This window comes from Dipodomys merriami, unplaced genomic scaffold (genome assembly GCF_024711535.1).
Source record: "Dipodomys merriami isolate MVZ:Mamm:240054 unplaced genomic scaffold, mDipMer1.0.p SCAF_20, whole genome shotgun sequence".
Taxonomy (NCBI): Eukaryota; Metazoa; Chordata; class Mammalia; order Rodentia; family Heteromyidae; genus Dipodomys; species Dipodomys merriami.
The window spans coordinates 31134738-31160206 of NW_027203382.1; the positions used below are offsets into that span (position 1 = coordinate 31134738).

The 25469-nt window shown below is 40.5% G+C and overlaps 1 protein-coding gene across 1 annotated transcript in view; it reads left to right on the forward strand.

Moving 5' to 3' along the window:
* LOC138833018 (synaptic vesicle glycoprotein 2C) overlaps nucleotides 1-25469 on the forward strand; it is a 144412-nt gene that overhangs the window by 94133 nt on the left and 24810 nt on the right. Inside the window, exons 5-6 of the mRNA XM_070031375.1 lie at nucleotides 22496-22629; nucleotides 23072-23161. Of these exons, the coding sequence (XP_069887476.1) occupies nucleotides 22496-22629; nucleotides 23072-23161 (224 nt within the window). The remainder of the gene's footprint in view (nucleotides 1-22495; nucleotides 22630-23071; nucleotides 23162-25469) is intronic.

Below are 25469 nucleotides of genomic sequence, written 5' to 3' on the forward strand. Positions count from 1 at the left end.
GGGTTCAAACCCTAGAACAAAAATGAAGCCTTTGTTTTTCTTCAGCACTGGGGTTTGAGCTCAGGGCTTCACCCCTGCTAGGAAGTAGCTCAACCATTTGAGCCATGCTTCTATGCCTCCAATCCTATTTGTTCAGGTTATGTTTGAGATAGGGTCTTGCTTTTTGTCCAGTCCAGTGTGGATTTCAATCCCCTCTTTATTGTCTTGTGTATAGCTGGGATGAAATATCTGCCTAGATTTGTTTTTTCTGTTGATATGGGGTCTCATGCAGGTTGTTTTTTTTGTTTGTTGCCTCGGCTGATCTGGAACTATGATCCTCCTGATCTCAACCTCCTGGGATTAAAGGTAGGATTATTGGTGTGAGCCACTGATGCCCAGCCCCTAATGCCATCATCTGCCTATGTCATGGTTTAAAAAAAAAAAGCAGGGACCTCTTTCAGTGAAATTAGTGGAATAATTGTGAAATGCCCACAAATATTGGACCCACAGATGAATGAGATAGAAGCTACTAAAAAAATGTGGCATCCCTACTTTTCCTCTGAAACTGTCTATTGAGGAAATAATTACAAATGATTCATTTGCTGAGATATATATTTGATGGCCTTTGCAGAATAGAAACTGGACAGAGATTAAAAATCCACAACTCAGAATCCGTTAGCCTCACCCGTGTTTCAATTTCCCATTGGTAAGATGCCAACGATGCTGATTAGCCTTGAAAAATTAAACAATTAAACCATTATCGGTACTGGGGTGACCTAAGTCAGTACTCAGGAGGAGAGGGAATAATAGCTAAGCCAGACAATGACCGCCTCATGACTTGCTGTGTGCAATAGATACAATACTAAACTTTTGCAGGTAAACATTCTTAATTAAATAGTATTTCCCAATGGACCTATGCTTTAATTCCTACACAGTTTCTGCCTATTTTTTACTAACCTGTTATTATCACTCACAAACAACTTCCCCTTCATCCATGTGGAGATACAAGTAGACTTTGTGGAGCACAAGAGAGAGAGGGGAAAAAACTCACATTTCTGGAGTGCAGCTCATTTTCTCCTACTTATTAAAGTGTGCTTACCTCAGCTGGGGAGTTCTTACTGCTGGCCTGCCTGGTCCTTCACACACTAGCACTGAAACTGCCAAGGGGAAGAGAGTAAGTAACAACATCTGGGAAGGAGACAAGTAGTCATTCTGTGCCCTTGAATGTTGCTGAATTTAAGCCAGAATTTTCTTTTTTTGATTGAGGACTAAAAGTGAGCTTTTCTGCATCAAAACTGAAAACATGTAGGAGAAAAATGAGGGAAGGGGTAAGAAATGTCCTTATTACCTTACTTGGGTAACTGTATCCGCTCTGTACATCACCTTAACAAAACAAAACAAAACAACACCTGAAAACATTTAAACCATCCAAAGCCCCTCCAATGACGTTATCATTAGCTTCTAAGGTTGAATTTGCAAATAAAAGACAACATGCACGCTGATGCTTTGTAAACAAGTAGCTAATAAAGCATGAAATGCAAGGCAACCTCAGCCAGCCCTCCCCACCTTGATAAGGTATTTGATGTCAGTGATTATGCAGTGCCACACTGAAGGGAGAAAATTAATTGCTGAACCCTGTGGAGTTCTTTGTTCCAGGATAGTGATGGTGTCGTTGTATATACGTCCCACTTGCTTCTACAATGCTGCAGAACTGCAGATAATCTCAAGGGAAGAACACATTAATGATTGTGTGCTTTGGCCTTTGCACTCATTTTAGCAAATGATCATCTGTGATCATGGGGATGATTAGCATACACGTCCAAAAAGCATCCATGCGGGTGTGCCAGGCTGCCACAACAAATAGCAGAGTGGCCTAGACAACTAAATGCATTTCCTCACCATTGCAGAGGCTGAGGTCAAGGGCTGGCAGGTCTGAGCCCTTCTGGACTTGCAGGCGGCCATCTTCTTACCAGGTTCTCATGGGGTTGTTTCTCTGTTTGTGTTTTCTGTGTTCTGATCTCTTCTCCTTAGAAAGACCATATTGGATTAGGGCCCACTGAGAGGACCCCATTTTAACTTAATCACCTCTTTAATTTTGTATCTCCAAATAAGGCTGCCATAGACAAATCTGTGAAGAACACCATTCAACCCCTAAGAGCAGCCATCTTTGCAGTCTAGTACCCTGCCCATAAGAAGTGTTTAAATGAATGAACAGAAGGAAAGAAAGAAAAAGAATCAGCCCAAAGTTCCTGAGAGAAAAAAGTGGGTATTAGGACAAGCAATGTAATGGTGTGGTGGCTCTGCTTGGGCAGCTCAGAGAAAGCAGTGTTTTGTTGTTGTTGTTGTTTCAAATAGCCCACATCACTTTTAAAATCATCTCTGTGAGGATCGGAGATGAGAGTACAAAGGTGAAAGTTCTCCATGACAGTTTCTAAGGTGGTTATGATTCAAGGCTGACTGCAAGTAAGCAACAGCTGCTCTGCTGTTTTGCCTTCACAGAAATTCTTAGGTGGCTCCTATGTTTCTGTTTACTCCAGGTTCCATTGTTATTTTTAACACAGTCTCACAAACAAAAAAATGCCTTGGGCCAGTGGCAAAATGTTTATCAATTTTACATTCTCCCATTGTCACAGAATTTATAAGATTAAAAAAAAGACTGTGGAAAGTAAATTAGGGGGGAAAAGCATGATGCAGCCTTGACAGCCTATAAATATTTAACATTGGCTTTGAAAAATATTACAACACTATAATTTCAAGCCAATTTGAGAAACGTCTTAATAAGATTTGTGGCCTTTGGTTAATCATGTTAATTCCAGCAGCTGCTTTTATTTGGTCAGTAAGATGACTAATTTTTTAAAAATTAATATCCTTAAAAATAGGCAGGAAATATATTCCTCTGGTTCCGAAGACATACTGAGTTTTCCTTAATGTCGGAAGACAGTGTGAAGCCGTTGTTTCCTTGCCCCACTTTTATGAAAATGTTGACAGTCTGGCAAGATGCTGTGTTTTCACACAGAGCCTTAGCAGCATTGAGCAAGCCCTGATCGAAGTCTGCAGAGCCATGGTGTAGATAAATGTGAGCGAGAGACAACTCAGTCACTCATATGGCAGTTCAATTTGGTGCCACATTCGGGGTAATGAGATTTTTTTTCAGTGGTGGCGGCTCAGTATTAACCCTCAGTGGGTTGCTGTGGCATTCACAACCCTTAGTCTGTGGGATCATCTTGTGACCCTTGTTCCAACTCACTTCCTCTGAAATGAAGCAGTCAAGTGTGCAAATCCAATGGTTGATGATTTTCAACTAGTCCTAGCTAGTGTTTCAAGGGTCATCTCTTTAGGAAAGCAATGTCAACAGATGCGCAATCTTTTCTCACCGTCTTCTCCACATTATTTTGGTGTTCTTTCGTTCCAGATTCTGTTTTGCCTTTAATAGGATCAACAAATACCCAAACCTAGCTAATAAATTAAATACTTAATATGTTGTTATTTAACTTTATTTTGTTTCTTGCCTATGTTGTTTTTTCTTTATTTTTTAATGTTTGTATTAACATACATCAATAATTCAATGAGGGTTTCATTATTTCATTTCTACATATATATTAAATATATCCCAATCAATCTTTTCCCACCATCACTTTCCCCTCCCCCCCTTTCTGTTGCTGTAGATTAAACCCAGGGCCCAGCACATGCCAGGTAAGCATTCTGCCACTGAATTTTACCCTCAACCCTTTCACATATTTTTGATGACAACAACAATAAAAACAGCTACTCAGGAGTTGGAAATAGGAGGATCCCAGTTTAAGGGTATTGTGGGCCAAAAGCACAAGACCCTATCTGAGAAACAAACTGAAAGCAGCAATAGGATGGGATGTAGCTTAAGTACTAGCACATTTGCCTAGCAGGTGTGAGCCCCAGGACTCACTCCTAGCAGGTGTGAGCCCCAGGACTCCCTCCCCCCACCAAAAACAAAGCATAATTTTTAAATACTGTGTTAAAATGATCTTGAAAGCTCACCCCTCTTCTCTGAGTACCTTGTAGTTTATTGCTGCTTTTGTCGTTCTGCCTGGCTATGACAATTACATTTGTGTTAAATGAACATCCTGTGGAAATAGCATCCAAACCTCCTCTTGCTATTGTTTTCTAGATGCATTAAACAGGTTGTATTGGATGTAAAGGACCATGTGTTCACTTGGAACACAGCTATGGTCACTTCCCACATGAGCGCTCATGGGATTGACTCACCCCATTCCACCAAGGGCAGCCACTCTTATGTTGGATTAATGTTGTCAGCATTGACTTGTGTGGTCCGTGTATGGAGCTTGGAATGAAGGGGAGACACGTGACACTAACTACACTGCAGTGGCATGGTAGCAGAGAGTTAGAGCATCAAAAGCAGCTCCTAGTTCTTTTTGGCTAGACAGGCCTGGCTTAACCTCCCATACCATCATGTGGATATTTCTCTTCCTTCTTCTTTGTGTCTTTTTATGAATGGTGGATGAAAAGGACATCTCATCCACAAAAGAGCAGCCATTAGCCTGTAATGATGAGGACTCTTGGTTTATGCTCTGAAAAATGATGCAACGTGTTATAAAAAAAAGCTTCAAAACACATTTTTAATTTAAAAAGTGTTAACTTGATTGATTATGGGATGCTAATTGTAATAATAGCTCCATCAGTATAATTTTATCACTTAGCTTGGAGACATGGGATTTTTGTTTTACATTTTAGAGATAGATACATGTGTTTATTGCCAAAACCTATAAAAGGTTGACTGATAAAATCATAAAAGCTTGACTCATGTATAGAAATATACTTTCAGTTAGAATTCTATAGGATGGAATGGAATTCAAGTTCAGGGACAAATGGGAATCCTGCAAAATTTCCTGATGATCAAGTGCTGATGGTTTAAGTGGTTGATGACAGGTTCAAAAATTGCTATGGTGTTGAGATTCTCTTGGACCCAGCCTCAAAAGTGACTGAATGGTGAATTCACTCTATCTTTCCTCTTTTGGGAAATGAAAGTATAACCACTTCCACACCAGAACACAATTTCAAGACAAGTACCAACACTGAGCCCTGTTGGCCAAATACATACATATACATATATAAGAGGCAAGAAAAAGGCTAAGAAAAATGATAGAAGAGATGAATATAATCAAAGTATATTGCAAGTGTGTATGGAAATGTTATAATAAAGCCTCTAAATTGTGTAGTTAATAGGCATTAAATTTAAAATGTTGGGGGGGGGGAAGTGACCGAATGGCCTATTTAAAGATGTCATTGTTGCTGAGTACCAGTGGCTCAAGCCTGTAATTCTACCTCCTTACAAGGCTGAAATTTGAGGATCACAGTTCAAAGCCAGCCCAGACAGGAAAGTGCATGAGACTTTTATTTCCAAATCAACCACAAGAAAGTCAAAAGTAGAGCTGTGGCTCAAAAGTGGTAGAATTCTAGCCTTGAGCAAAAGAAGGTCAGGGACTGAATTCATGCTCCAGGACACACACACACACACACACACACACACACACACACACACACACACACACACACACACACACACACACACACACACACACACACACACACACACACACATCATTATTTACAATATGCCAGGCAATTTACCCTGAATTCATGCTCCAGGACACACACACACACACACACACACACACACACACACACACACACACACACACACACACACACACACACACACACACACATCATTATTTACAATATGCCAGGCAATTTACCCTTAGCTGTCAACAGATGCAGAGCATTGATGTCAATGTGATGTTAGTTTAAGAACACCAGAGAGGAAGGACTTCTCAAAACTCCCGGGGATTAGATGAGTGTAAAATTTAACTCTGTCCTCCCTAAGAAGATTCCACAGGTATCCCTAATAAGTTTGAGGCTTCTTGGATGGTTCTGTTCTTATCCTACCTCTGATATCTGCTCCTACCCACAGAAATCTTACCAGTCCCATCATGAGAATTTCATCTTTATGAAATAATGTTTTAACATATTTAATATCACCAGGTCTTTCAGCTTTACCTGCATGCATCATTTAATTTAGATCCAGTTGTTGAAGATAATTCAACTTCCTTCCTATTTTTCAAATACTACTGCAGAATAGTCTCACCAATTTTTAAAAATCAAACTGCTTCCCTCATCAGACTTGGCAGGAAGTAGGGATATAATGCATCTACCAACATAGCCAGCCAATTAGGCAGGATATCAGCATGAATGTGCCTGTGTTTCTTTCACGCCCTGAGAAAAGTGGCGAATGCAATACAGGAGGCCTAACTAGACAGGTATAGCCCAGACAGGGCTCACATCTCTGTAGTTGGCTCTGTTTATATTGTTCCCTCATCTTCTTATGACTGGACTCTTTAGTGTGGAAATTCCCAGTCTGTAAATGTAATGTCTGATGTCTAAACCTTCAATTGGAGATACTCAGATTGCCTTCAACATAGAATGAACCAAGACTCAGACTTCAAAGCCATTTTACTGTGTGCTAGCTCAGTAATACAGCATGTTTATTTAACAAGCATGAAACCCTGGGTTCCATCCCTAGCAATACACACACATACACCGCCACTACCACTTCCCACCCCCACCAGCACCATCACTACCACCAGCAGCGGCAGCACATCCACCTCTTCCATCATCCAGCTCTGCAGCCCTGAAAAGGCAGTCTTGCTCTGATGTCTCTACAGAATCTGGAAGAAAAGGACACAAATACCATGCACTGGCAGGATGGGTTTCCTTTTCAGGAATTGAAAGCCTGATAAAGGAGAGGAAAACCAAATAGGTACTGGCTTGTTTTATGCGATAAGGGCATGGACTCCTGCTTTTATAAGTTCTGATCTGTAGCCATTGCTCCTGATGGAATGTGTTTGATTCTCTTGGCTATAGATCACCAAAGCTGCCTTGATACCACCCCACCACCACCACCACCACTGCCACCCCCACCCGGCTGCCCCTGCCTGGGTTTCAGGCTTTCCCAGTCTTTTTCTGTCCCTGAGCACCAGGGGAATCCAGGAGTGCAGCAACTGATTTAGCTCGCAGACCTGCTCAGAAGTTCCCTGCAGACTCAAGCAAACCCTCTAGGAAGAGCTTTTATGGAGCCCCTGAGTCTCTGGCTATCTTTGTGCTCAGGCTGCCCTCAAGCGTCAACTAGGGCTCATCACAGTTTGTTTGTTAGAACACCCTAGGAGAGACGCATTTTAGCTTTGTGATTCAAGCCTATATTCCTAATTTTTGCCAGAAGCTGTCTCTCTGCCTTTGTTACTCCTGAAGATTCAGGTCACCCAAGGCCCCTAATCTATTTAAAAACGCACTTGGATTTGTCTTGGTACAAATTGCACTCTGAGGGAGAGCAGTTTCCAGGAAATGCACTTCCCAGCAGGATTCTTGCCTGCTTCCAGGTCTTTTCAAACCCCCCTCCACTTGAAGAGGTCACAATAATTATCTTTAGATACCATAATAAAAGAACCAAACGCTAGCTTTTCTTTGGTGTATGGGACTTGTCAGACTCTAACGTTGCATTTGAACTTCTGCCTTCTCATTGGTAAAGACCTCCGACACCCGAAAACCTTTGCATTTCTTTTTGTCCTTTCAAGTTTCACCTTCATTAATCTACCTCTGTTTAACACATGCCTACATGTTGTTTATTTACGTGATTTGTCAAACTCTGTGCATTCGCAACTTTCAGAAGCCCACACATGTTCTGCTGTCTTCCCAAACTTTCAGAGCCACTGATTTAAGCAGAAGAAATTCCTGCTTCTTTATGAATCTTTCCAATTAACATAGGATCATATTTAGGAATCTCCACATTCATTGTTACTGCTGAAACTCAATCTTCTCTACAGCTCATGTGTGTGCATGTGTGATATATGTGCATTGTGTGTGGTGTATGATGTATACAGTGTGTGATGTGTGTGTTTGTAATGTGTGTATGATATGTGCTGTATAGGTGATGTGTGTGATTGATATACATGTGTGGTCTGTAGACAAAACGTGTGTTGTGTGGCAAGCTGTGTATCTTATGTTTGATGTGTAGTGTTTGTGTATCTCATATGTGTGTGATATGCATGGTGTATGTATAGTATAGATTATGTGCATACTGTATGTGCAGAGTGTATAATCACATGGCACATGGGCAGTGTGTCATGTGTATACTATGTGTATGGCAGTAGACTGAGTGGATTTTGTGTGGTTGTGTGATGGGTGTAATATGTAAGTACAGGATAAGTGGTGTGTGTATGTGTGTATGTATGTGTGTGTGATGGATGGGCATGTATCATGTTTGGCACATGAGAAAGACGTAAAAACCCATGTTGTATTTCTTTCCATTTGTTTTTAAATAGCATATATTTGTGTAACTACGCCACAATAAATACACACCCCAATGTTTTATAGGTAGACATTTCAGACATATCAAGGTTTTTGAAGGTGTCTTTTTGTGGAGCACACTAGACATCCTTAAACAAATCTGTTTTTTCATGGTAGTAGTTGGGTTTGAACTAAGGCTTTGCACTCACTAGGCAGTCACTCTACTACTCAGCCATGTCTCCAGCCCCTTCCTTACACAAGTCACCTCCGCTTGTGGTTTTGTTTCTGCTGGAAAAGACCCAGGAAGGGAATGACCAAGTCACACAGTAAACTCATGCCTATAAAATCATTTGTTCTCCAACATTGTGCCTTCTTCTACTCCGCCCATCATGTCTGAGTTACCCATGGCCACTGGTGAGGAGGGAGGGAGGGTACATGAAATGGTATCTCACTGTAATTTTAATTGGTGTTTTCTTGAAGATAGATGATGTAAAACAATGTTAATTCAATAATAAGACTGGTTTCTTAAATCCTTACTCCTTTTAATCTACAGATTTCAAATGGCTGTTTCCTAAGTAAGTCTTAACTAAGCGTCCTATGGACCCTGTCCGAGAGTTAGATCTTTGACCACTAGGATAGGAAGAGCATTTGAAAGAGTTAAGGAGACACATGGCCCACAGCAGAAAGGGACAATTACAAATAGTGTATTTTCTTGTCCCACAGATTTTAATTCATCCTTCTTTCATGTGAACATTTGGGAGCGAAAACCGCAAGCAGATAAATAAAAGATGTGCTTGAGAAGTCATGAGAACCTAACAGAGCTCAGGAGAGGGAAAAGTCTCTGGCCCTCAGTCCTGTCAGGAGGTCACAGCTGAGCAGCCACAGTCCTGCTCAGCACTCGTGATAATCCTCTCCCGCCCATCCTTAACAACAACCCCATCTGTAGAGAAGAGAGAACAGACCTAAATTGGTTATGTCAAAAGTTAGAAAAGGGGCTGGGAAGGTGGCTCAGTGGTAGAGTGCTTGCCTTGCATGCATGAGGCCCTGGGTTCGATTCCTCAGCACCACATAAGCAGAAAAGAAAAATAAAAGCCAGAAGTGGCGCTGTGGCTCAAGTAGTAGAGTGCTAGCCTTGAGCTGAAGAGCTGAGGGACAGCGCCCAGGCCCAGAGTTCAGGCCCCACCACTGGACCCAAAAAAAAAACAAAATTAGAAAAGTGCTATATGACCCCCAATTCCATATCTGGATATAGACTCCGAAAAATTGAAAACAGGAGGAGTAGCTCACATCCATAACTTTCAGTTATTTTGGAGGCAGAGGAGGAAGATCATAGTTCAATGCCAGCCCATACAAAAAGTTAGCAAGACTATTTCAAAGAATAAGCCAAGTGTCAGATGCATCCCTTCGAAAAATAATTAGTGTAATAGTCTTAATATTTGTTTTCTAAAGTTGATACTGTGGGTTATTTTTGTGAATAGCCTGATGTTTGGGACCTTTTTTCTCAAAAATAAATAAATAAATAAACAAGCCATTATTAAAGCAGAAATTTGGAGAGAGAGAGAAAAAAAAGAATAACCCAAGTGTAATAGATCATGTCTTTATTCCAAACTACATGGGAGGCAGAAGTGGGAAGGTGACCATCCAAGGCCAGCCTGGGCAAAAATACAAGACTCCATCTAAAAACTTAACACACAAAGGACTGGGATCATGACTCAAGCTGGAGGGGAGGTCCTGTATTCAGGCACACACACACACAAACACACACACACACGCACACACACACACACACACACACACACACACACACACACACACACACACACACACGAAAGCAGGACTTAAGAGATTTATAATCCTGTATTCACAGAAACATAATTTTCAAGAACCAAAAGGTAGAATCAACCTGTTTTGCCTACAGATGCATGGGTAAGTGGAGTTGAATATATCCATACAATGGAGTATTTTTTGAAGTTAGGAAAATACCTAACTTTCATATGAAATGACACATTTTTTTACACAGTGAGAACGGAAAGGAGTTACTCGCAGCTCAGGGTGGTCTGTGGGCTGCAGTTTGCACTTCTGCAGAACTGGTGTGGTGTAATGACAAACACTGCAGTCTCTCTGCTTCCACATTTTACTGTCTTCCTCTTTGCAGCTACCCTCCAGTCACACATTACCCGCTGTTTTCTAGGGCATTAATTGCTTCTGTTCACTTTAAAGACTGTTAAAGTTTTCCATTTTCTGAAAATCAACTTCACAGTCCTACTGATCCTGCTGATGGTAGCTCTCCATTAGAGTAGCTCAGTACTAAAACAAGCAGCCCAGGAGTTCAATGAAAACCTAGTTTCATCACACCTAAAAGTGTAGTGTGTCTGACGCCAGACTTTTGGTTGGCTTTTCCAACAGTTTTTATTTTAGGTTTCTTCCACCTTGTGGCACTACCTTCTCTGGACTCTACACTCTTTTCCTTCAGCCATAACAAAATGATAGAGAATGGAGGACCATACTGGGATTTTATGAGCCAGATTCTGTGTGCAGGCACATGTTACCTTGACCTACATTTGCATGATAGTAATTCCGCCATGCTTACACTGAACTGCAAAAGAGGGAGAAATGATAGATATTTGTATGTCCAACAGGAAACCAGAAGTGATTTGATAAATGAACATCCGGTCTCTCTGCTGCATTTTTCTACAACCATTTGTTGTTATACAATGCTGTTTCTTCAGCTCTAAAACAAATCAAAAGTCTTCTTTGATGGCTAGTTAGATACAAACTTGGACTGGTAAGCCTAAGCCAAATGTCCTAAGTAGCCATAGAGTTTGGGAGGTTTTTCAGACTGTCATCACCAGCAAAACATATTTTATTTTTCATTCCCTTGGAAATGTGGAAAATGTCACCTGCAAAACTGATCATGAAGTTTCTATTTCAGGAAGCATGAAGATAGTAGGTTCACAGTCATAATGGTCATCAGCAAATATTTTCTTGGGGAAGGTGGAAAAGGAAGAAAGGCACCTCTGATATAGGCTTCAAAGGACCCCAAGTAACCCAAGTAAACAGAAACTTCAAAAAGATTAGCTTTTTAAGACATTGGTGGCTCATGCTTGTAATCCTAGCTATTCAGGAGGCTGAAATATGAGGATCAAGACTAGAAGCTAGACCAGATAAGAAAGTCCATGAGACTCTTCTTTCCAATTAGCTTCCAAAAAAACAGTGGGAAGAGGCAGAATACTAGCCTTTAGCACAGAAGTTCCGGGGCCATGCCCAAATCCCTGAGTTCAAGTCCCAGGACTAGCACAAAAAAAATTAGACAAAAATATTATCTTTATACTAAAAATATTTGAAAAACAAGGAAATTTGCTTACTAATATAAACTACTAAAAAGGAGAAAAATGTTTGAAATAAAGTAATAGTAGAAATAATGATTATTGCTATTATTAATTCCTATGAGCATATTTACAATAAGAGTTGTCATAGGAAGTACATCTCTAAATCTTGGGGAACCTTAATAAATAAATAGAGTATAGTAAATATAACCTTATCGAAATGTCCCTTACATTCAGTTAAAAGGCAGAATTTAATCCTCAGTCTATTTAGCAGGTTCTAAGACATCAACAGCATTCATTAAGCTCTTTGGTTATCTTCTTTAATTCCAGTCCTAAAAAAATTAAGTGAATTCCTGACATTAATATTAAATACATTGTATCTGTTCTGAAATAACAATATTATTAACCACTTAAAATATCTAGCATTATGTAAACTATTACCATAATGTTGAATTACTATACAACTTCAAAAACCTAAATATTTAGAAAAGATGTTAATGATACAAGATATGCTTTCAACTGAAAATCATGAGCTATCACAATCCAGTTTTCAACCTGCAAGTAGCAGATCATATGCAACAGAAATACATTCTATTTTTTTTAAGTTTTAAAGTATTGCATGGAGTTCAAGCATTGCAAACAACTATTTGGTCTGTTGAGTTATTTTAAATAACAGCAGTTATTTCAAATATCTAGGGCCTAGTAAGTAATCATATGCATATATGCATATATATTATATGCATATTACATATGCATATAATACAGACACCAACAATTATTAATTGATTATGCTGAATAACTTTCACTTTTGTAGTTTACCAAGAATCCCTTTAGTTCTTGCATGGTACTAAAGGCTTTGTCAGGATAGATTCGAGTTACTTGTAAATCTACTACAAATAGCAGTGAGAATCTCCAAACGGATATACACTGAAAATTTTTTTCCATATATGCTTTCAGTGTCTCATATAACATATCAGAATCTTCAATGGCTTTGATTGAGGGTTTTTTTGGTGGGTTTTTTTTGGGTGTTTCATGAATTACTCAACCTATTATAAATTCCTCAAAGATAAAAATATGCTTCTTCAAAATTAAGGCTATCATCCAGCTCACAGATCTTTCCAAAGCATTTGTCCAGCAAACCTACATGAGGATGCATCCTCTTGTGTCAAGGGCCCATTGTCTTGTTTTTCTACCACGGCAAAATTACAAACTAGCATACCTTCTCTAAATAAGTTTTTCTTTCTTCTAATTAACAATTGCTTATCCTGTGACCATGAGGGAGAATGAGCTGAATGATTGTTCACGTGATCTTTCCCCTCCTTGTTAAGGAGAGTGGTGGACGATTTCTGTAGTGGTGATTTGTCTTTGTTGACTGAAGAGCATTATGAAATGTGCAGTGGTGCCCGGCCTCTACCATCCTGCCCCGAGAGCAATGAGCAGAAGATTCTAGGACCTGAGCTAAGAGCAAGAGCCCAGGGGCACCTGCCTCGGCCCTTGGCTGCTTCCCACAATGCCATACATAGAATCATTTTATTGTTAGCACTGAACACTTATACAAGGTTGTTTCATTCTAAAATGTCCATTTATGCATCATTTATGCATTTTATGCATAAATGTATGCCCATTTATGTCCATTTATGCAATGTATCATGATCAGAGGCATCTTCTTCATCCTCCTCCCTCCTCCACACGGTGGGTAGAGAAAGCAATGAACTTTGTAATGAAGCAGCCATGGGGGGAGGGGGAAACTAAGGATGGAAAGGAACAGCAAGGGTCTTTGGAGGCCAAAAGGGAGAGATCTGGAAAAAGCTGCATCTCAGAGTTCTCACAGCAAGATAGGGGGAAGCCATCAGATGGGAAATGTTGTACTTTACCAAAACTCCAGTGGGGGAGGAGAACATTTCTTTTTATTCTATGCTAGCTTTACTTGTTCTCCAAGGTACATTTTAAAAAAATAAGAGAAAAGTGACAGCCTCTGCTGACTAATTTTATAGCATAAAGGCAAAGAAGGAAAAAAAGGAATCAAGGAAGAGAAAGATGGAAGGAGGGAGGGAGGAAAGGAAAGAGAAGGGGAAGGAAGGAGAGAGGAAGGGAAGAAAAGGGAAGGGAGGAAGGTAAGAAGGCAGGCAAGCAGGTAGGCAGGCAGGGAAGGAGGGAGGGAAGGAGGGAGGGAGGGAAGGAGGGAGGGAAGGAGGAAGGGAGGGAAGGCGGGAGGGAGGGAAGGAGGGAGGGAGAAAGAAAATTATCAAAAGAACTTAGAACTTAAGAGGAAAACTACCAACCAAACTAAACATTTTCATAGGAATGAAATGTATTTTCTTCTAAAAGTCTACTTCCACCTTGTATTTGAAAATGAAGCTTCCTCAAGGTTTAACTTCATGAAGTTAAGCCCCACTTGTAAAATGGATGGCCACAGTGACCAGTTCACAGCAAAGATTCTCAATCTGGATATTACTGACATTTGGACTGGATCATTCTGGTTTGAACACAGGGCAGTTCTGTGTACAGCATTCCTGGCTTCTATCCACTGTTATGAGTTACCACATGTTTTATGTACTTATATGAGTTATTACATATAGACACCATTATGAGTTACTATATTATTAGGAGTTACTATTATGCCTCTGGTAACACTTCTTCCCCAAGGTCATGACCATCAGAACTGTCTGCAGACATTGTCAGATGTCTGCTGAGTTATATATGCACCAGATTTAGCAAAGAGGAATACAGAATGCTTAGCTAAATTTGAACTTCTGCTAAACAACAAATAATTTTTTGTGTATGTATATCACAAATATTGCAGGTCATACACACACACACACACACACACACACACACACACACACACACACTAGTTCAAGTTTAACAAATACCCTGTACCACATCTACTTACTCTTCTAGTGTGGACTCTGGGCTTGTTGATGTATTAAGCAAGACTGTGTGTGTGAAATGTCTGGCACAGGTTGTATGGCTGTAAATATTCTAAGAATCTGATGTATGCCTTGGATCTGCTCCACCTATGTCCCTTCTAGAGGCCACAGGAAATATCAAGTCTTCCTGTTCTTTTCAAACCCCTCATCAGCATGGGTGTGCTGGCCTGAGGAAAAAGGGAGCCCACGTGGGAACCTGCTGGTGTGGGAACTAGCAATCTGACTAAAGCTGGCTGTGCATCTCTCCCTGCCAGGGCCTCACCCCGGCCTGCCATACAGTGGTTTGTTACTGTGGGTACACTGAATAATTAGATCATTTCTCATAAGCAGCAGCTGGAGAAGGTGATGTTGAATGAAAAACTGCCGCATTAGAACCAGACTGAGTCACTCTGGGTTTGATTTTTCTGGCGCCATAGCCCTAAAAATCCATTCCCCAGGACGCACCCAGACCAATCATTTCCACAGTCGGTAGCAGCCAGGAACTTATTTGAGGGCCAAGATTAATGGCCCAAGTAGTCAGACTTTCCAGAGAGCAGAGGTGAAATTTAACTGTGGGTAGATGCCTGACGTGTTGAAGCAAAGGCAAAGGGGCCGGGGAAGGAGGAGAAAGAGCCCTTGAAAGTCTGCTGCAGGGTCATAAATCAGGGATGAGCCTCAGGGACTCCATCTCTGCCAACCATTTAATTGATTTAGGCTACTCAGTTTCCCCTTAGACAATCTGAATGAAAAAGAATGCTTTAAATGTGTGTTGTAAGAAGTATCTCTTAGAGTTAAATAATGGCTAGTTAATTCTTGCGTGTTTATTTTTCCAAAAGGGAAGTCTAATTTTTATTTGGGGAAGTATTAGGTTGACTCATTAGAAAATGCATCTGTTGCTCTAGAGGAAGTCCCTTTTCCTACCTGGCTGGCAATGACAACTTTTGAAATCTGGTCAGAGTTCAGATGAGGAAGAGCAAAGGGGAACAGAACCACCCTGTTTCCCCCAACGCAGACTGAAGAGCGCCTGCATGCTTTTATTTGTGCATTCTTGTTAGTATGTCTTGATGGATCGCCTCCAACTTCCAAAAAGCTGCAAGTGTGCCAAACATCAGTGGCTCACGCCTGTAATCCTAGCTACTCAGGAGGCTGAGATCTGAAGATCATGGTTCAAAGCCAGCCCAGTCAGGAAAGTCCATGAAAATCTAATTTCCAATAAACTATCAGAAAACTGGAAGTGACGCTGTGGCTCAAGTGGTAGAGCACTAGCCTTGAGCTGACGAGCTGAGGGACAGCGCCCAGGCCCAGAGTTCAAGCCCCATGACCGACCAAAAAAAAAAAAAGCTGCAAGTGTATAGCAAAATGTTTTTGAAATGAGGTTATAACAAACAGAGAAGGGTTCTGGGATATGTATACCTGGGATGTGCTCTTGTGGTGGGGTGCAGAGGGACACACAGGAAAAGCATTGTGACTCATATCTTGCTACACAACAGTGGGTTCTCAGTTTTCAAACTCTCTATCACTTTTCAAAATTTAACTCTCTCACTTTATGTACCCCCTAACAATCCCAGTAAAGATCCCAAGTCATTTGGGAAGCTTCTAAAAGGCAATGATCAGAAGGATATTTTCTTGGATATAAGTAGCAAGATTGGCAAATGAACTAATCTTCTCCCAAGCCATATATGTCCATCTGTTTTTCTTGGAGGAGGAGTATAAAATCCCCTGCTTGAGGCACCAGATCAGGAATTAGACTCCTAGATCACTGTGGATACAAGCCCTCAGTCAGAATATAATTTGTCTGAAGTAGTGACCAAATTTGAAGGGTCATTTTGAACCTGAATCATGAGTTAAGTAACTGATTCGGCAGGTTTTAAATGATTTGTTGTGGATGAGAGGGTACAAGGTAAGAAATTGCTGTACGTCAATGAATGTGCAGCAATTGTGATCTTTGGGTGCAAACAGCACTTGGATGAGTTCTGTTGTCCTAAGTCTAGGAATATGAGAGTCGTGTGTGTCGGGGGGCTGCATGCACACATTTTTCATGTTAAATCAGAACTATGTGAGTCATGCTTTTCCAATAGTTTTATGATGTTCACTAAAGGTCTATACCTCTTTTATCTCCTTTTTCACCCATCCCCCACCCCACATATGTTCATTTATTTGCTTATTTTGACAAATTGAGAAGGAAATAGGGAAAACATTGCTAGTATCATCTACAGAACTTCCAACTGCATCTGGTTAAGCCTTGAACTGACATGATGCTGGAAGCTGACTACCATGACCTGAATGGCTAACCAAGGACTAAGGCCTCATGTGTCCTATACAGTACTTACATTTAAAACCATTGATATGTTTAGAATATAAGTGGGTTTTTTCTGTAGCAGTAAAATATGTAATTTATCTGATCATTGGTCCCTTTCTAAATTTTTCTCATGAGAGGAAATAAATTTCAAGACCCTTTTTTTTCTTTTTTGGTGCTGGTTATGGGGCTTGAACTCAGGGACTGGTCCTGAGCATTTTTGCTTAAGGCTAGTGCTCTATCACTTGAGCCACAGTTCCACTTCCAGCTTTTTACTGATTAATTGGAGATAAAAGTCTCATGGACTTTCCTGCCAGGGCTGACTTTGAGCCACAACCCTGATAGTTCAGCCTCCTGAGTAGCTAGGATGACAAGTGTGAGTTACTGGTGACTGGTGTCTGGCTCAAGCCACCATTAAAGAGAATGTCAGTTGGCCTTATGCCTCATGAAAAAAGACTACAGACAAAACCATATAAGTGGTTAACTTCTTATCTACTGAGCCATAATCTCCTGGAAAATATGTGCAGGTTTCTTTTAGAAGATTGGATCTGTGTCTTGCACCTAAAATCTGCTTTCTTGCCAAAGATCATTCTGTTGATTCCACATAAATGACAATCCATGTAAGACCTGCAAACCATGGGAGAGCTTTTGGGACAGAGCTCAGAGAAAAATATAATCTGTATATTGCCTACTTTTTTAATTCATTTTTTATTGTAAAGATACTGTACAGAGGAGTTAAAGTAATGTTAGTAAGGTAATGAGTACATTTCCTATCAAACATTATTACCCCCTCCTTTGTTTTTCCTCGACCATCCCTTCCCTCTCCACCTTCCCAACTCCTCTTCCCCACCTCCAAAGTTATAAAGTTCGTTTTCAACATAGCGTCTTGTACATCTCATTGTTGCAATGGATCAATCTGTATCCTTGTTTCAGTATTTTGTTATTTCCCTTTCCTTCCCCAAATTAGAAAAATGTATATACAAGATGGTCAGCACTGGAATCAATGCATTACCTACTTTTGCCTTGGCACCTTAAAAAAGAAAAAAAAAACAGTCAGGCAACTGACCTTGATTATTATGCGAGACACATCACACTCTTACTAGTGCCACAGTGATTAGAGGTGGGCCGTAACATCTTTCTGTAATACACTAATTGAGTCCTTCCTTGCATGGAATTTACATTATCTGTAGATAAATCCCATAGCATGACAGTTTAATGAATATTTGAATAAAGTCCAAAGGACAATGAGAACCATCAATGTTGTAGGAATCATATTTTTAAGACAAAAAAGGCCCAGTGCCAACCACAAGGTTCATTTAAAACAATCCCTTTGCCTAAAGACACATGAGGATTGAAAGGAACGACCAAATATGGCTCACTGGAGCTCACCTTCCTGTTCTTCACTCCACTTTTGGGTTTTTCTGTGGTGTAGACTTTGTGCCATCAAGTGGAGCTCAGGAGGGCTCCTGATGGCTCATTCTGAGTAATGAGGGTGATTGGTATTTCACTTCATGCTTTTACTAATTGAGAGTGGTATTTTCAGTCTGCAAAGCACCTAAAGGGCTTTTCTTAAGACCCTTATAGTGTCTCTGTTCCATTTGGGCTCCAGGGTAAGGACCATCAGTCTTTTACTCTGACAGCTCCTGTCCTGAGGGAGAAAGGATGCCCTTCCACACCCGCCCTCTCCTCCTTTCTCCAAGTCAGCTGCTGATATTTTCAACTTTTTTCCCCTTTTCCTAGGGCTTGTAATCAGGGCTTAGGTGCTGTCCCTAAGCTTTTTTTGCTCAAAGGTAGTGTTCTACCCCTTGAGCTTTTTTTGTAGTCAGTTGGAGATAAGAGTCTCATGTCCAGGCTGGCTTGGAACCAGGATCCTCGGATCTCAGCCTCATGAGTAGCTAGGATTACAGGTATGAGCCATTAGCACCCAGCTATCTTCACTTCTTAAGCACTGGTTTTAGTTCTGTCTGAGTTGGACATTATAAACTTGGAACTTGTTCTCTTTGTTGAAAGACCCAAATTAGAGGAGAAAATATGTGGCTAGAACTCTTTAGAAAAGGTTTCTTGGGATGAACAGATAGCTCCATCTTGTCTGTCCTCTGTGCTTCTTTCTAACCTCCCCTAGCAGGAGTTGTATTTGTCCTGTCAACAAATCTGCCCTTTCTTCTGGCCCTTCACCTCATCTAGGGAAGGGGGAATCAGTCTGACACATTGCAGTGGGTGCATAAAGGCACCCAGTAAAAGTACAAAAGAATGAACAAAAGGTAAATGAAGATATTATTAGGCCTTTGGGAAATGCAAATTAAAATCATGATGAGCTCTCTCTAGACAACTACTGAAAGGGCTAGTTTTTACACTGGCAAAAATAGACAGGAAGAAAATACAGCATCTAGACTCTCATAGATGACAGATACAGCCACTATGGGAGACAGTTGGGCAGTTTATTTGTTGGTTGTGGTTGTTGGTTTGCTTTGCTGGTACTGGAACTTGGCTTCTGAGTCTGGATTTCTCTCTCAGCTTCATTGCTCACAGCTGGCACCCCACCACTTGAGTCACCCCTCTAGTTTCCAGTTTGGCAGTTGCTTATAAAGCTAAATAGAAACTTTTCATATGATCTAATTAACCTACATCAAAATATTTACACAGAGCACATCAACCTGTATGTAACGTTTTAGCTGCTCTATTTATAATCACCCTAAACTGGAAACATTCCCTGCAGTGAGTTGATATATCAACTCTGATACACTATGCAGTGGGATAGTACACAGCAACAAAAATGAACAAACCACTGATAAATGCATCCTTTTTGTGTGTCAGCAATGTAATCTCAAATGTGTTTTGCTACATAGTCCATTCATATGGCATTGTAGCAAAGACAAAACTACAGGGTCTAAAATGTGGATGATCAGAAAAGAAAAACACTACAGGGTCAGAGAAGAGATGGGTGGTTGCAAAGGATCCTGCATAGAGGAAGAATTCACTCCAAAAAGAGAGCAGGAGTGAATGTTCTGAACTGATAGAACTGTCCTATGTCCTGATTGTGATAGTGGTGGCATAGCTACAAATTTGTCCAGTCCATAGAACTATGTTCCTAAAACGAGAAATACTTTCTCTGTATCTAAGTTAGAATTTTAATTTGAAAAAAGTAAAGCAAGGTTATTTTTCTGCTGTGTGGATTCAGGAACAAAAGAAAGGAAAGGAAAAAGAAAAGAGAAAAGAAGCAAAGATAACCCGAGTCCCAATAGTCTTGGTAGCCTGCAGTGATTGTGCACATACATGCATATGCACACACAGAGTTTTTGTGTGTGTTCATTAAGCAAACATTTAAAGAGCTGCTCTTCTGGGCCAGGGCTTTCTTAGGTCACTGGAGAGATACTGATGAGAATTCATGGCTCCCACTTTCTTGGTGGAGAGAGATAGATAAGAAACATGTAAACAAATAAATGTTAGTTAAATAATGGTAAGTATTGTCTAGGCAATAAGACAAGCCTAAGTAATAGGGTGGAATTCAGTGTGGGCCTCACTGAGGAGATGACTTGAAACCAAGTCTTAGAGGTGTTAAGGAAACAGCTGTCATGCAAATATTCAGGTAGAGCAGTCTAGGCAGGAAAATAGCAAATGGAGAAGACTCCTGGGGGACCACACTAAGGATGAGATATACCCAAAACAAAGTAAAACCCCTCACTTCAAAACTCAAAAAGGCTATCTGAAATGCAAGCGTCCTTTCAAATGCATGTCTGTGCTTCTAGGGGATTTTTAGAAAAGCATGGCCCAGTAATGGGATTATGTTCTGCATTCAGAAAAACCCAAAGAGGTTGGTGGACTGGACCACAGGAACTGTAGGACCAGCTGGTAAAGATGAGCTTAGATAGGTGGACAGGGATCAGCTCATGTAGTCTTATCATAGTGTATGATTCCACGTGTATTGGTAAGCTTTCCCCCATTGACTTTCTTTATATGTGTGTGCTGGTCTAGGGCTTGAACACAGGGCCTAGGCGCTGTCCTTGAGCTTTTTTGCTCAAGGTAAGTAATCTACCACTTGAGCCACAGCTCTATTTCCAGTTTTGTTTTGTTTTGTTTTGGTGGTTCTTTGAAGATAAGAATCTCACAGACTCTCCTACCACAGATCTCAGCCTAAATAGCTAGGATTGCAGGTATGAGCCAGTCACCTGGCCTTTCATTAACATTTTTAAAGGCTGCTATAAGAAAGGAAATTCATGGAATAATTAATTTAGCATTCCTCATATTATCCATATATTAAGCTCTCATAAAAATATTAATGGATGATTAATATAGTATGTCATTGCTATCTATATCTGGTCAACAACTCAATGAGGGAATGGACACTCACATAGGGCCATATAGATGCATGGTTCTGTCTTGATTCTGGTATATGACTCCAGTTATGTGGTCTTGAGGAAGTTGATGTCACGTCAAGAATCTCAAGAGTCTCCTGAGCAAACAGTGAATAATTGCATGGCTCTCCTGGGGATGGGTTGTGCACTACCTGACTTTTGCTCACAGAAGGCTTTGTAAATGCCAAGCTTTGTTACAAATTAAATTTCTTCCTCATCTAATTCATCTGTGTCATTATCTATCTTCATTTTTTAAGCTGGCTTTGATACTGTTTTTCCTTAAGAACCCTGATGGAATTTTGCTTTCAAATATTTCATAGTCATTCTAAACACTGGCTAGCTTTTTTGTTCTTGAAGAGATTTATGTTTGCACCCCATTGTGGTTGTTTTTATTTGTTCTAACAAAGTTTCTGTTTTATTGTATCTAGCAATTTAAATTTTCTCTTATAAAATTTAAAATTTCTTCAATCTATTCATTAGATGGTATGTAACAACACAGATAAAACTGCCAATTCCCGATAACTGTACTGGTTGGGTGCTAGACAAGAAACCAGTGACAATATTGAGGAGAGTTTAATATCTGGCAGTGTGGTTTAGTGATAGAGTGTCTGCCTAGCAAGCACAAGGTCCTGAGTTCAAATCTCAGTACTACCGGAAAAAAAGAGTTTAATAAGAGACTATTCACAAAAATGAAGGACCTGTTAAGAGAAACCAACAATGAATCAGTGACCTTGGATCTCCTTTACCTCCAAGGACCACAAAGGAAAGAGTGGCTAAAACTGTCCAGGAGCTGGGGTCAAAAACAAATCCAGGAGCTGCCAAAGCCAGCCAAGGGAAAGGGAAAAGAAGCCAGGGAAGTCACAAGCAACCCCTTCCCCACCCTGTTCTTGCTGGCTTTCCTCTATTGAGTCCAACAAGGAGCCAAGTAGGTGGTACAGTCTCAGAGGGCCATTTCCTGGCACACAGCAAGGTGAAAGATGGTAGAGAATGATCTATGAGAGCCAGCAGAAGAGGCCTAGCATGGTGACCTACGGAAAATATATTCTCCAAAAGATGATATTGGCCTTCTGAGATGTGGCTGTACATAACCCTACATGCACTCTGTCCTTAGACCCTACCCTTCCTAACAAGAACCTCCCTCACCAGCTCTGTGATAGGGGCCGTAAGTAATTGCTGTGGCTCGTTCCTTGTGGATGGTACGAGCTGTCTTGTACATCTGTGGTGAGACCCGTAGAGTGCCTTTGCCAGCTGCTTTCTGACAGAGCTTTCCTTCGCTCTCCTGTGCTCCTTCTCCAGGGTGGAGCTTCAGCATGGGCTCGGCTTACCAGTTTCACAGCTGGCGCGTCTTCGTCATCGTGTGCGCACTTCCCTGTGTCTCCTCCGTGGTGGCCCTCACATTCATGCCAGAGAGCCCTCGGTTCTTGCTAGAGGTAATGCTGATTATTACAAATACACAGGTAGCATTCTTACATTCCAGTGGAAAGAGTCCTTGATCATTTAAATTTGACTCTTTGGGAGGTATATATTCCTTCCTATTATGGGAGCTGTACAGAGCTTGGCTTCTTATAAAGGCATGCTTTAAACAACGTGCATGTGCAAAAAGCTGCTTTGTAACCAGAAAACGATCATGCTCATCCTTAAAAACAAATAACTTGTTCAATGAAGACGCCATGGACTTACAGATTCTCAGGTGCTGCTTTCTAATTAGTTACAGGCACAATCTTTGAACTGCGAATGCATTCACTGATATCCAAATAGTCTGTATGTTTCCAGTGGGACATATCTAAACACAGTGGCACAGGATGCTTGCTGGGAAATAATGGAGTACATTATATTTGACTCCTAGCCCATCACTATGTGTACATTTCTTAGGTTGGAAAACACGACGAAGCCTGGATGATTCTGAAGTTAATTCATGACACCAACATGAGAGCTCGGGGACAGCCTGAGAAAGTCTTCACGGTGAGTCTGCCCCGCAGAGAACATGTTTTCTGTCCATTACCAGACTACACATCTTCTCAGCTCTTCAAGTTCTACAGTCTTTGTCATAATTACTCAGTCCTGCCATTTCAGTGCAAAACCAATCATAGACATTACATAAGCAAACAGATGTTAAGTTCCAATAAAACTTTATTTACACGGACAAGCAAAGGGATGATTTGGGCCCATTGGTTGCCAACCCCTGCCTGTGCCTGTCTAGAACTTCGGAATTCTGTTGCTGATTCAATGATAACACCAACCTGAGAGATTGAATTGGGGTGGAAAAACTCATCTCAGACTTATTTTGACTCCAGACTCAGCAGACAGGGGGTTTGATTACAGGGACCACCAACAGATTTTCCTTACTTGCTATTAGAGGAGATCCTCTACTCCATCTCCTCCCCACTGACATTTGTTTCCACTTTCTTCTCATCCATGTTCAGAGTACCCCATGGTCTCTGAGGAAAGCCAAATGTATCTGGGGTCAAACCCGAATGAGTTACTTGCTTGCTTTGTGACTTAAACAAGTAGCATCTAGTCCTGAGCTTCAATTTCCTTGTCTCCAAAGTAATTATAATAATGACTAATTGATAGATTTGTTGAAAGGGTGGCATGAAATATTGTATGTAAATCATTTAGCATTATATCTGGCACATAACAGCAAATATTAAAATATAGTCATAAACATGTTTGTATATACATGTGGGTGGAGCAGTCAGAATACAAAGATAGTTTATGAGGAGACAGGAAATAAAAGAATTTTTAAAAGGTTAGAAGTCTTAGAATAAGAATAGGTACATTAGTTTATCAAATTAATAAAAATAGCATTTTTAAAAAAGACAAAAATGGTCTCCCTGGGTCAAAAGCTAAGATCAGCAATATATATTTTACATGAGATACACTAAAAATTTAGGCTCTTACTGAGAATCTGGGTCTCCAGGCTCCTGGTGAAGTGACCATCCACCGATTCAAAGGCACACATTCATAACAGTCCCATAGTTCTTTTCTAACATGTCAGGAATTGTCCATCATTATTCTTTGGTCTTAACAGGTGTTACTACACTAAGTAAATCAAGCTTTGGTGGCTCACGCCTGTAATCCTTGCTATTAACGAGGTTGAAACCTTTTATGGTGGTGGTGGTGGTGGTTGCAGGGCTTGAACTCAGGGCCTAGGCACTGTCCCTGACCTTTTTCACTCAAAGCTCACGGTCTACCACTTTGAGCCACAGCACCACTTCCCAAGGTTGAGATCTTAAGATCACAGTTTAAAGCCAGCATGGGCAGGAAAGTCCAAAGGACTCTTATCTCCAATTAACACCCCCCCACACACACACACACAAAAGCAGAAGTGGAGCTGTGGCTCAAATAGTAGAGTGCTATCCTTGAGCAAAAACTCCCAAGATAGTACCCAGACCCTAAATCCAAGCCCCAGGGCCAACACACACACACACACACACACACACACACACACACTCACTCACTCACACAAGATACTTAGTCAAATCATAAAATTATTTACTAAAACTTTTCTTAATAAACAAGTGGGAAAACAGACTAGAAAATCAAAGAAATGTAACTAAACATAAAACAAATCTCTGGGTTTCCAAAACAAATCTCTGGGTTTCCTGTTAGACAAGGCAAAAGTCAAATTTAGTGGATTACAGTGATTTTGATATAAAGTAAATGCAGGTGGATCCAAGTTTCAGGAATAGTAGACTTTAATTCTTTTTTTTCCATTTTTAATATATTTTTTATTGTAAAGATACTGTACAGAGGAGTTACAGTTACATGAGTAAGGTAATGAGTACATTTTCTATCAAGCATTGTTACCTCTCCTTTGTTTTTCCCCTACCATTCTTTACCTCCCACCTCTCCAACTCCTCCCCCCCACATACAAAGTGTCTTATACATACATGGTGTCTTATACATCTCATTGTTACAATGGGTCAACCTGTATCCTTATTTCAGCATTTTGTTATTTCCCTTCCCCTCCCCAAATTAGAAAAATGTATACACAAGGTGCAGGGCACCAGAATCAAATACAGTGACAAAGGGGTTATACCATGGAGGGAGAACTTACAAAAGAAACAAAAAAATCACATAGTACATTATAAGTACATTAAAAACAACAGCAACAAAGATAAAACCTCTTGTATCTCTATCTTGGTGTTCATTTCGCTTAGAATCGTGTGCTTTTCCTCGGTCCTACGCAGAGCATTTTGAGGATTCCAAATTTTTCCAAAGATTCTTGGAGAAATGTGTGAGAACTCCTAATTTCTCTACATTCTTT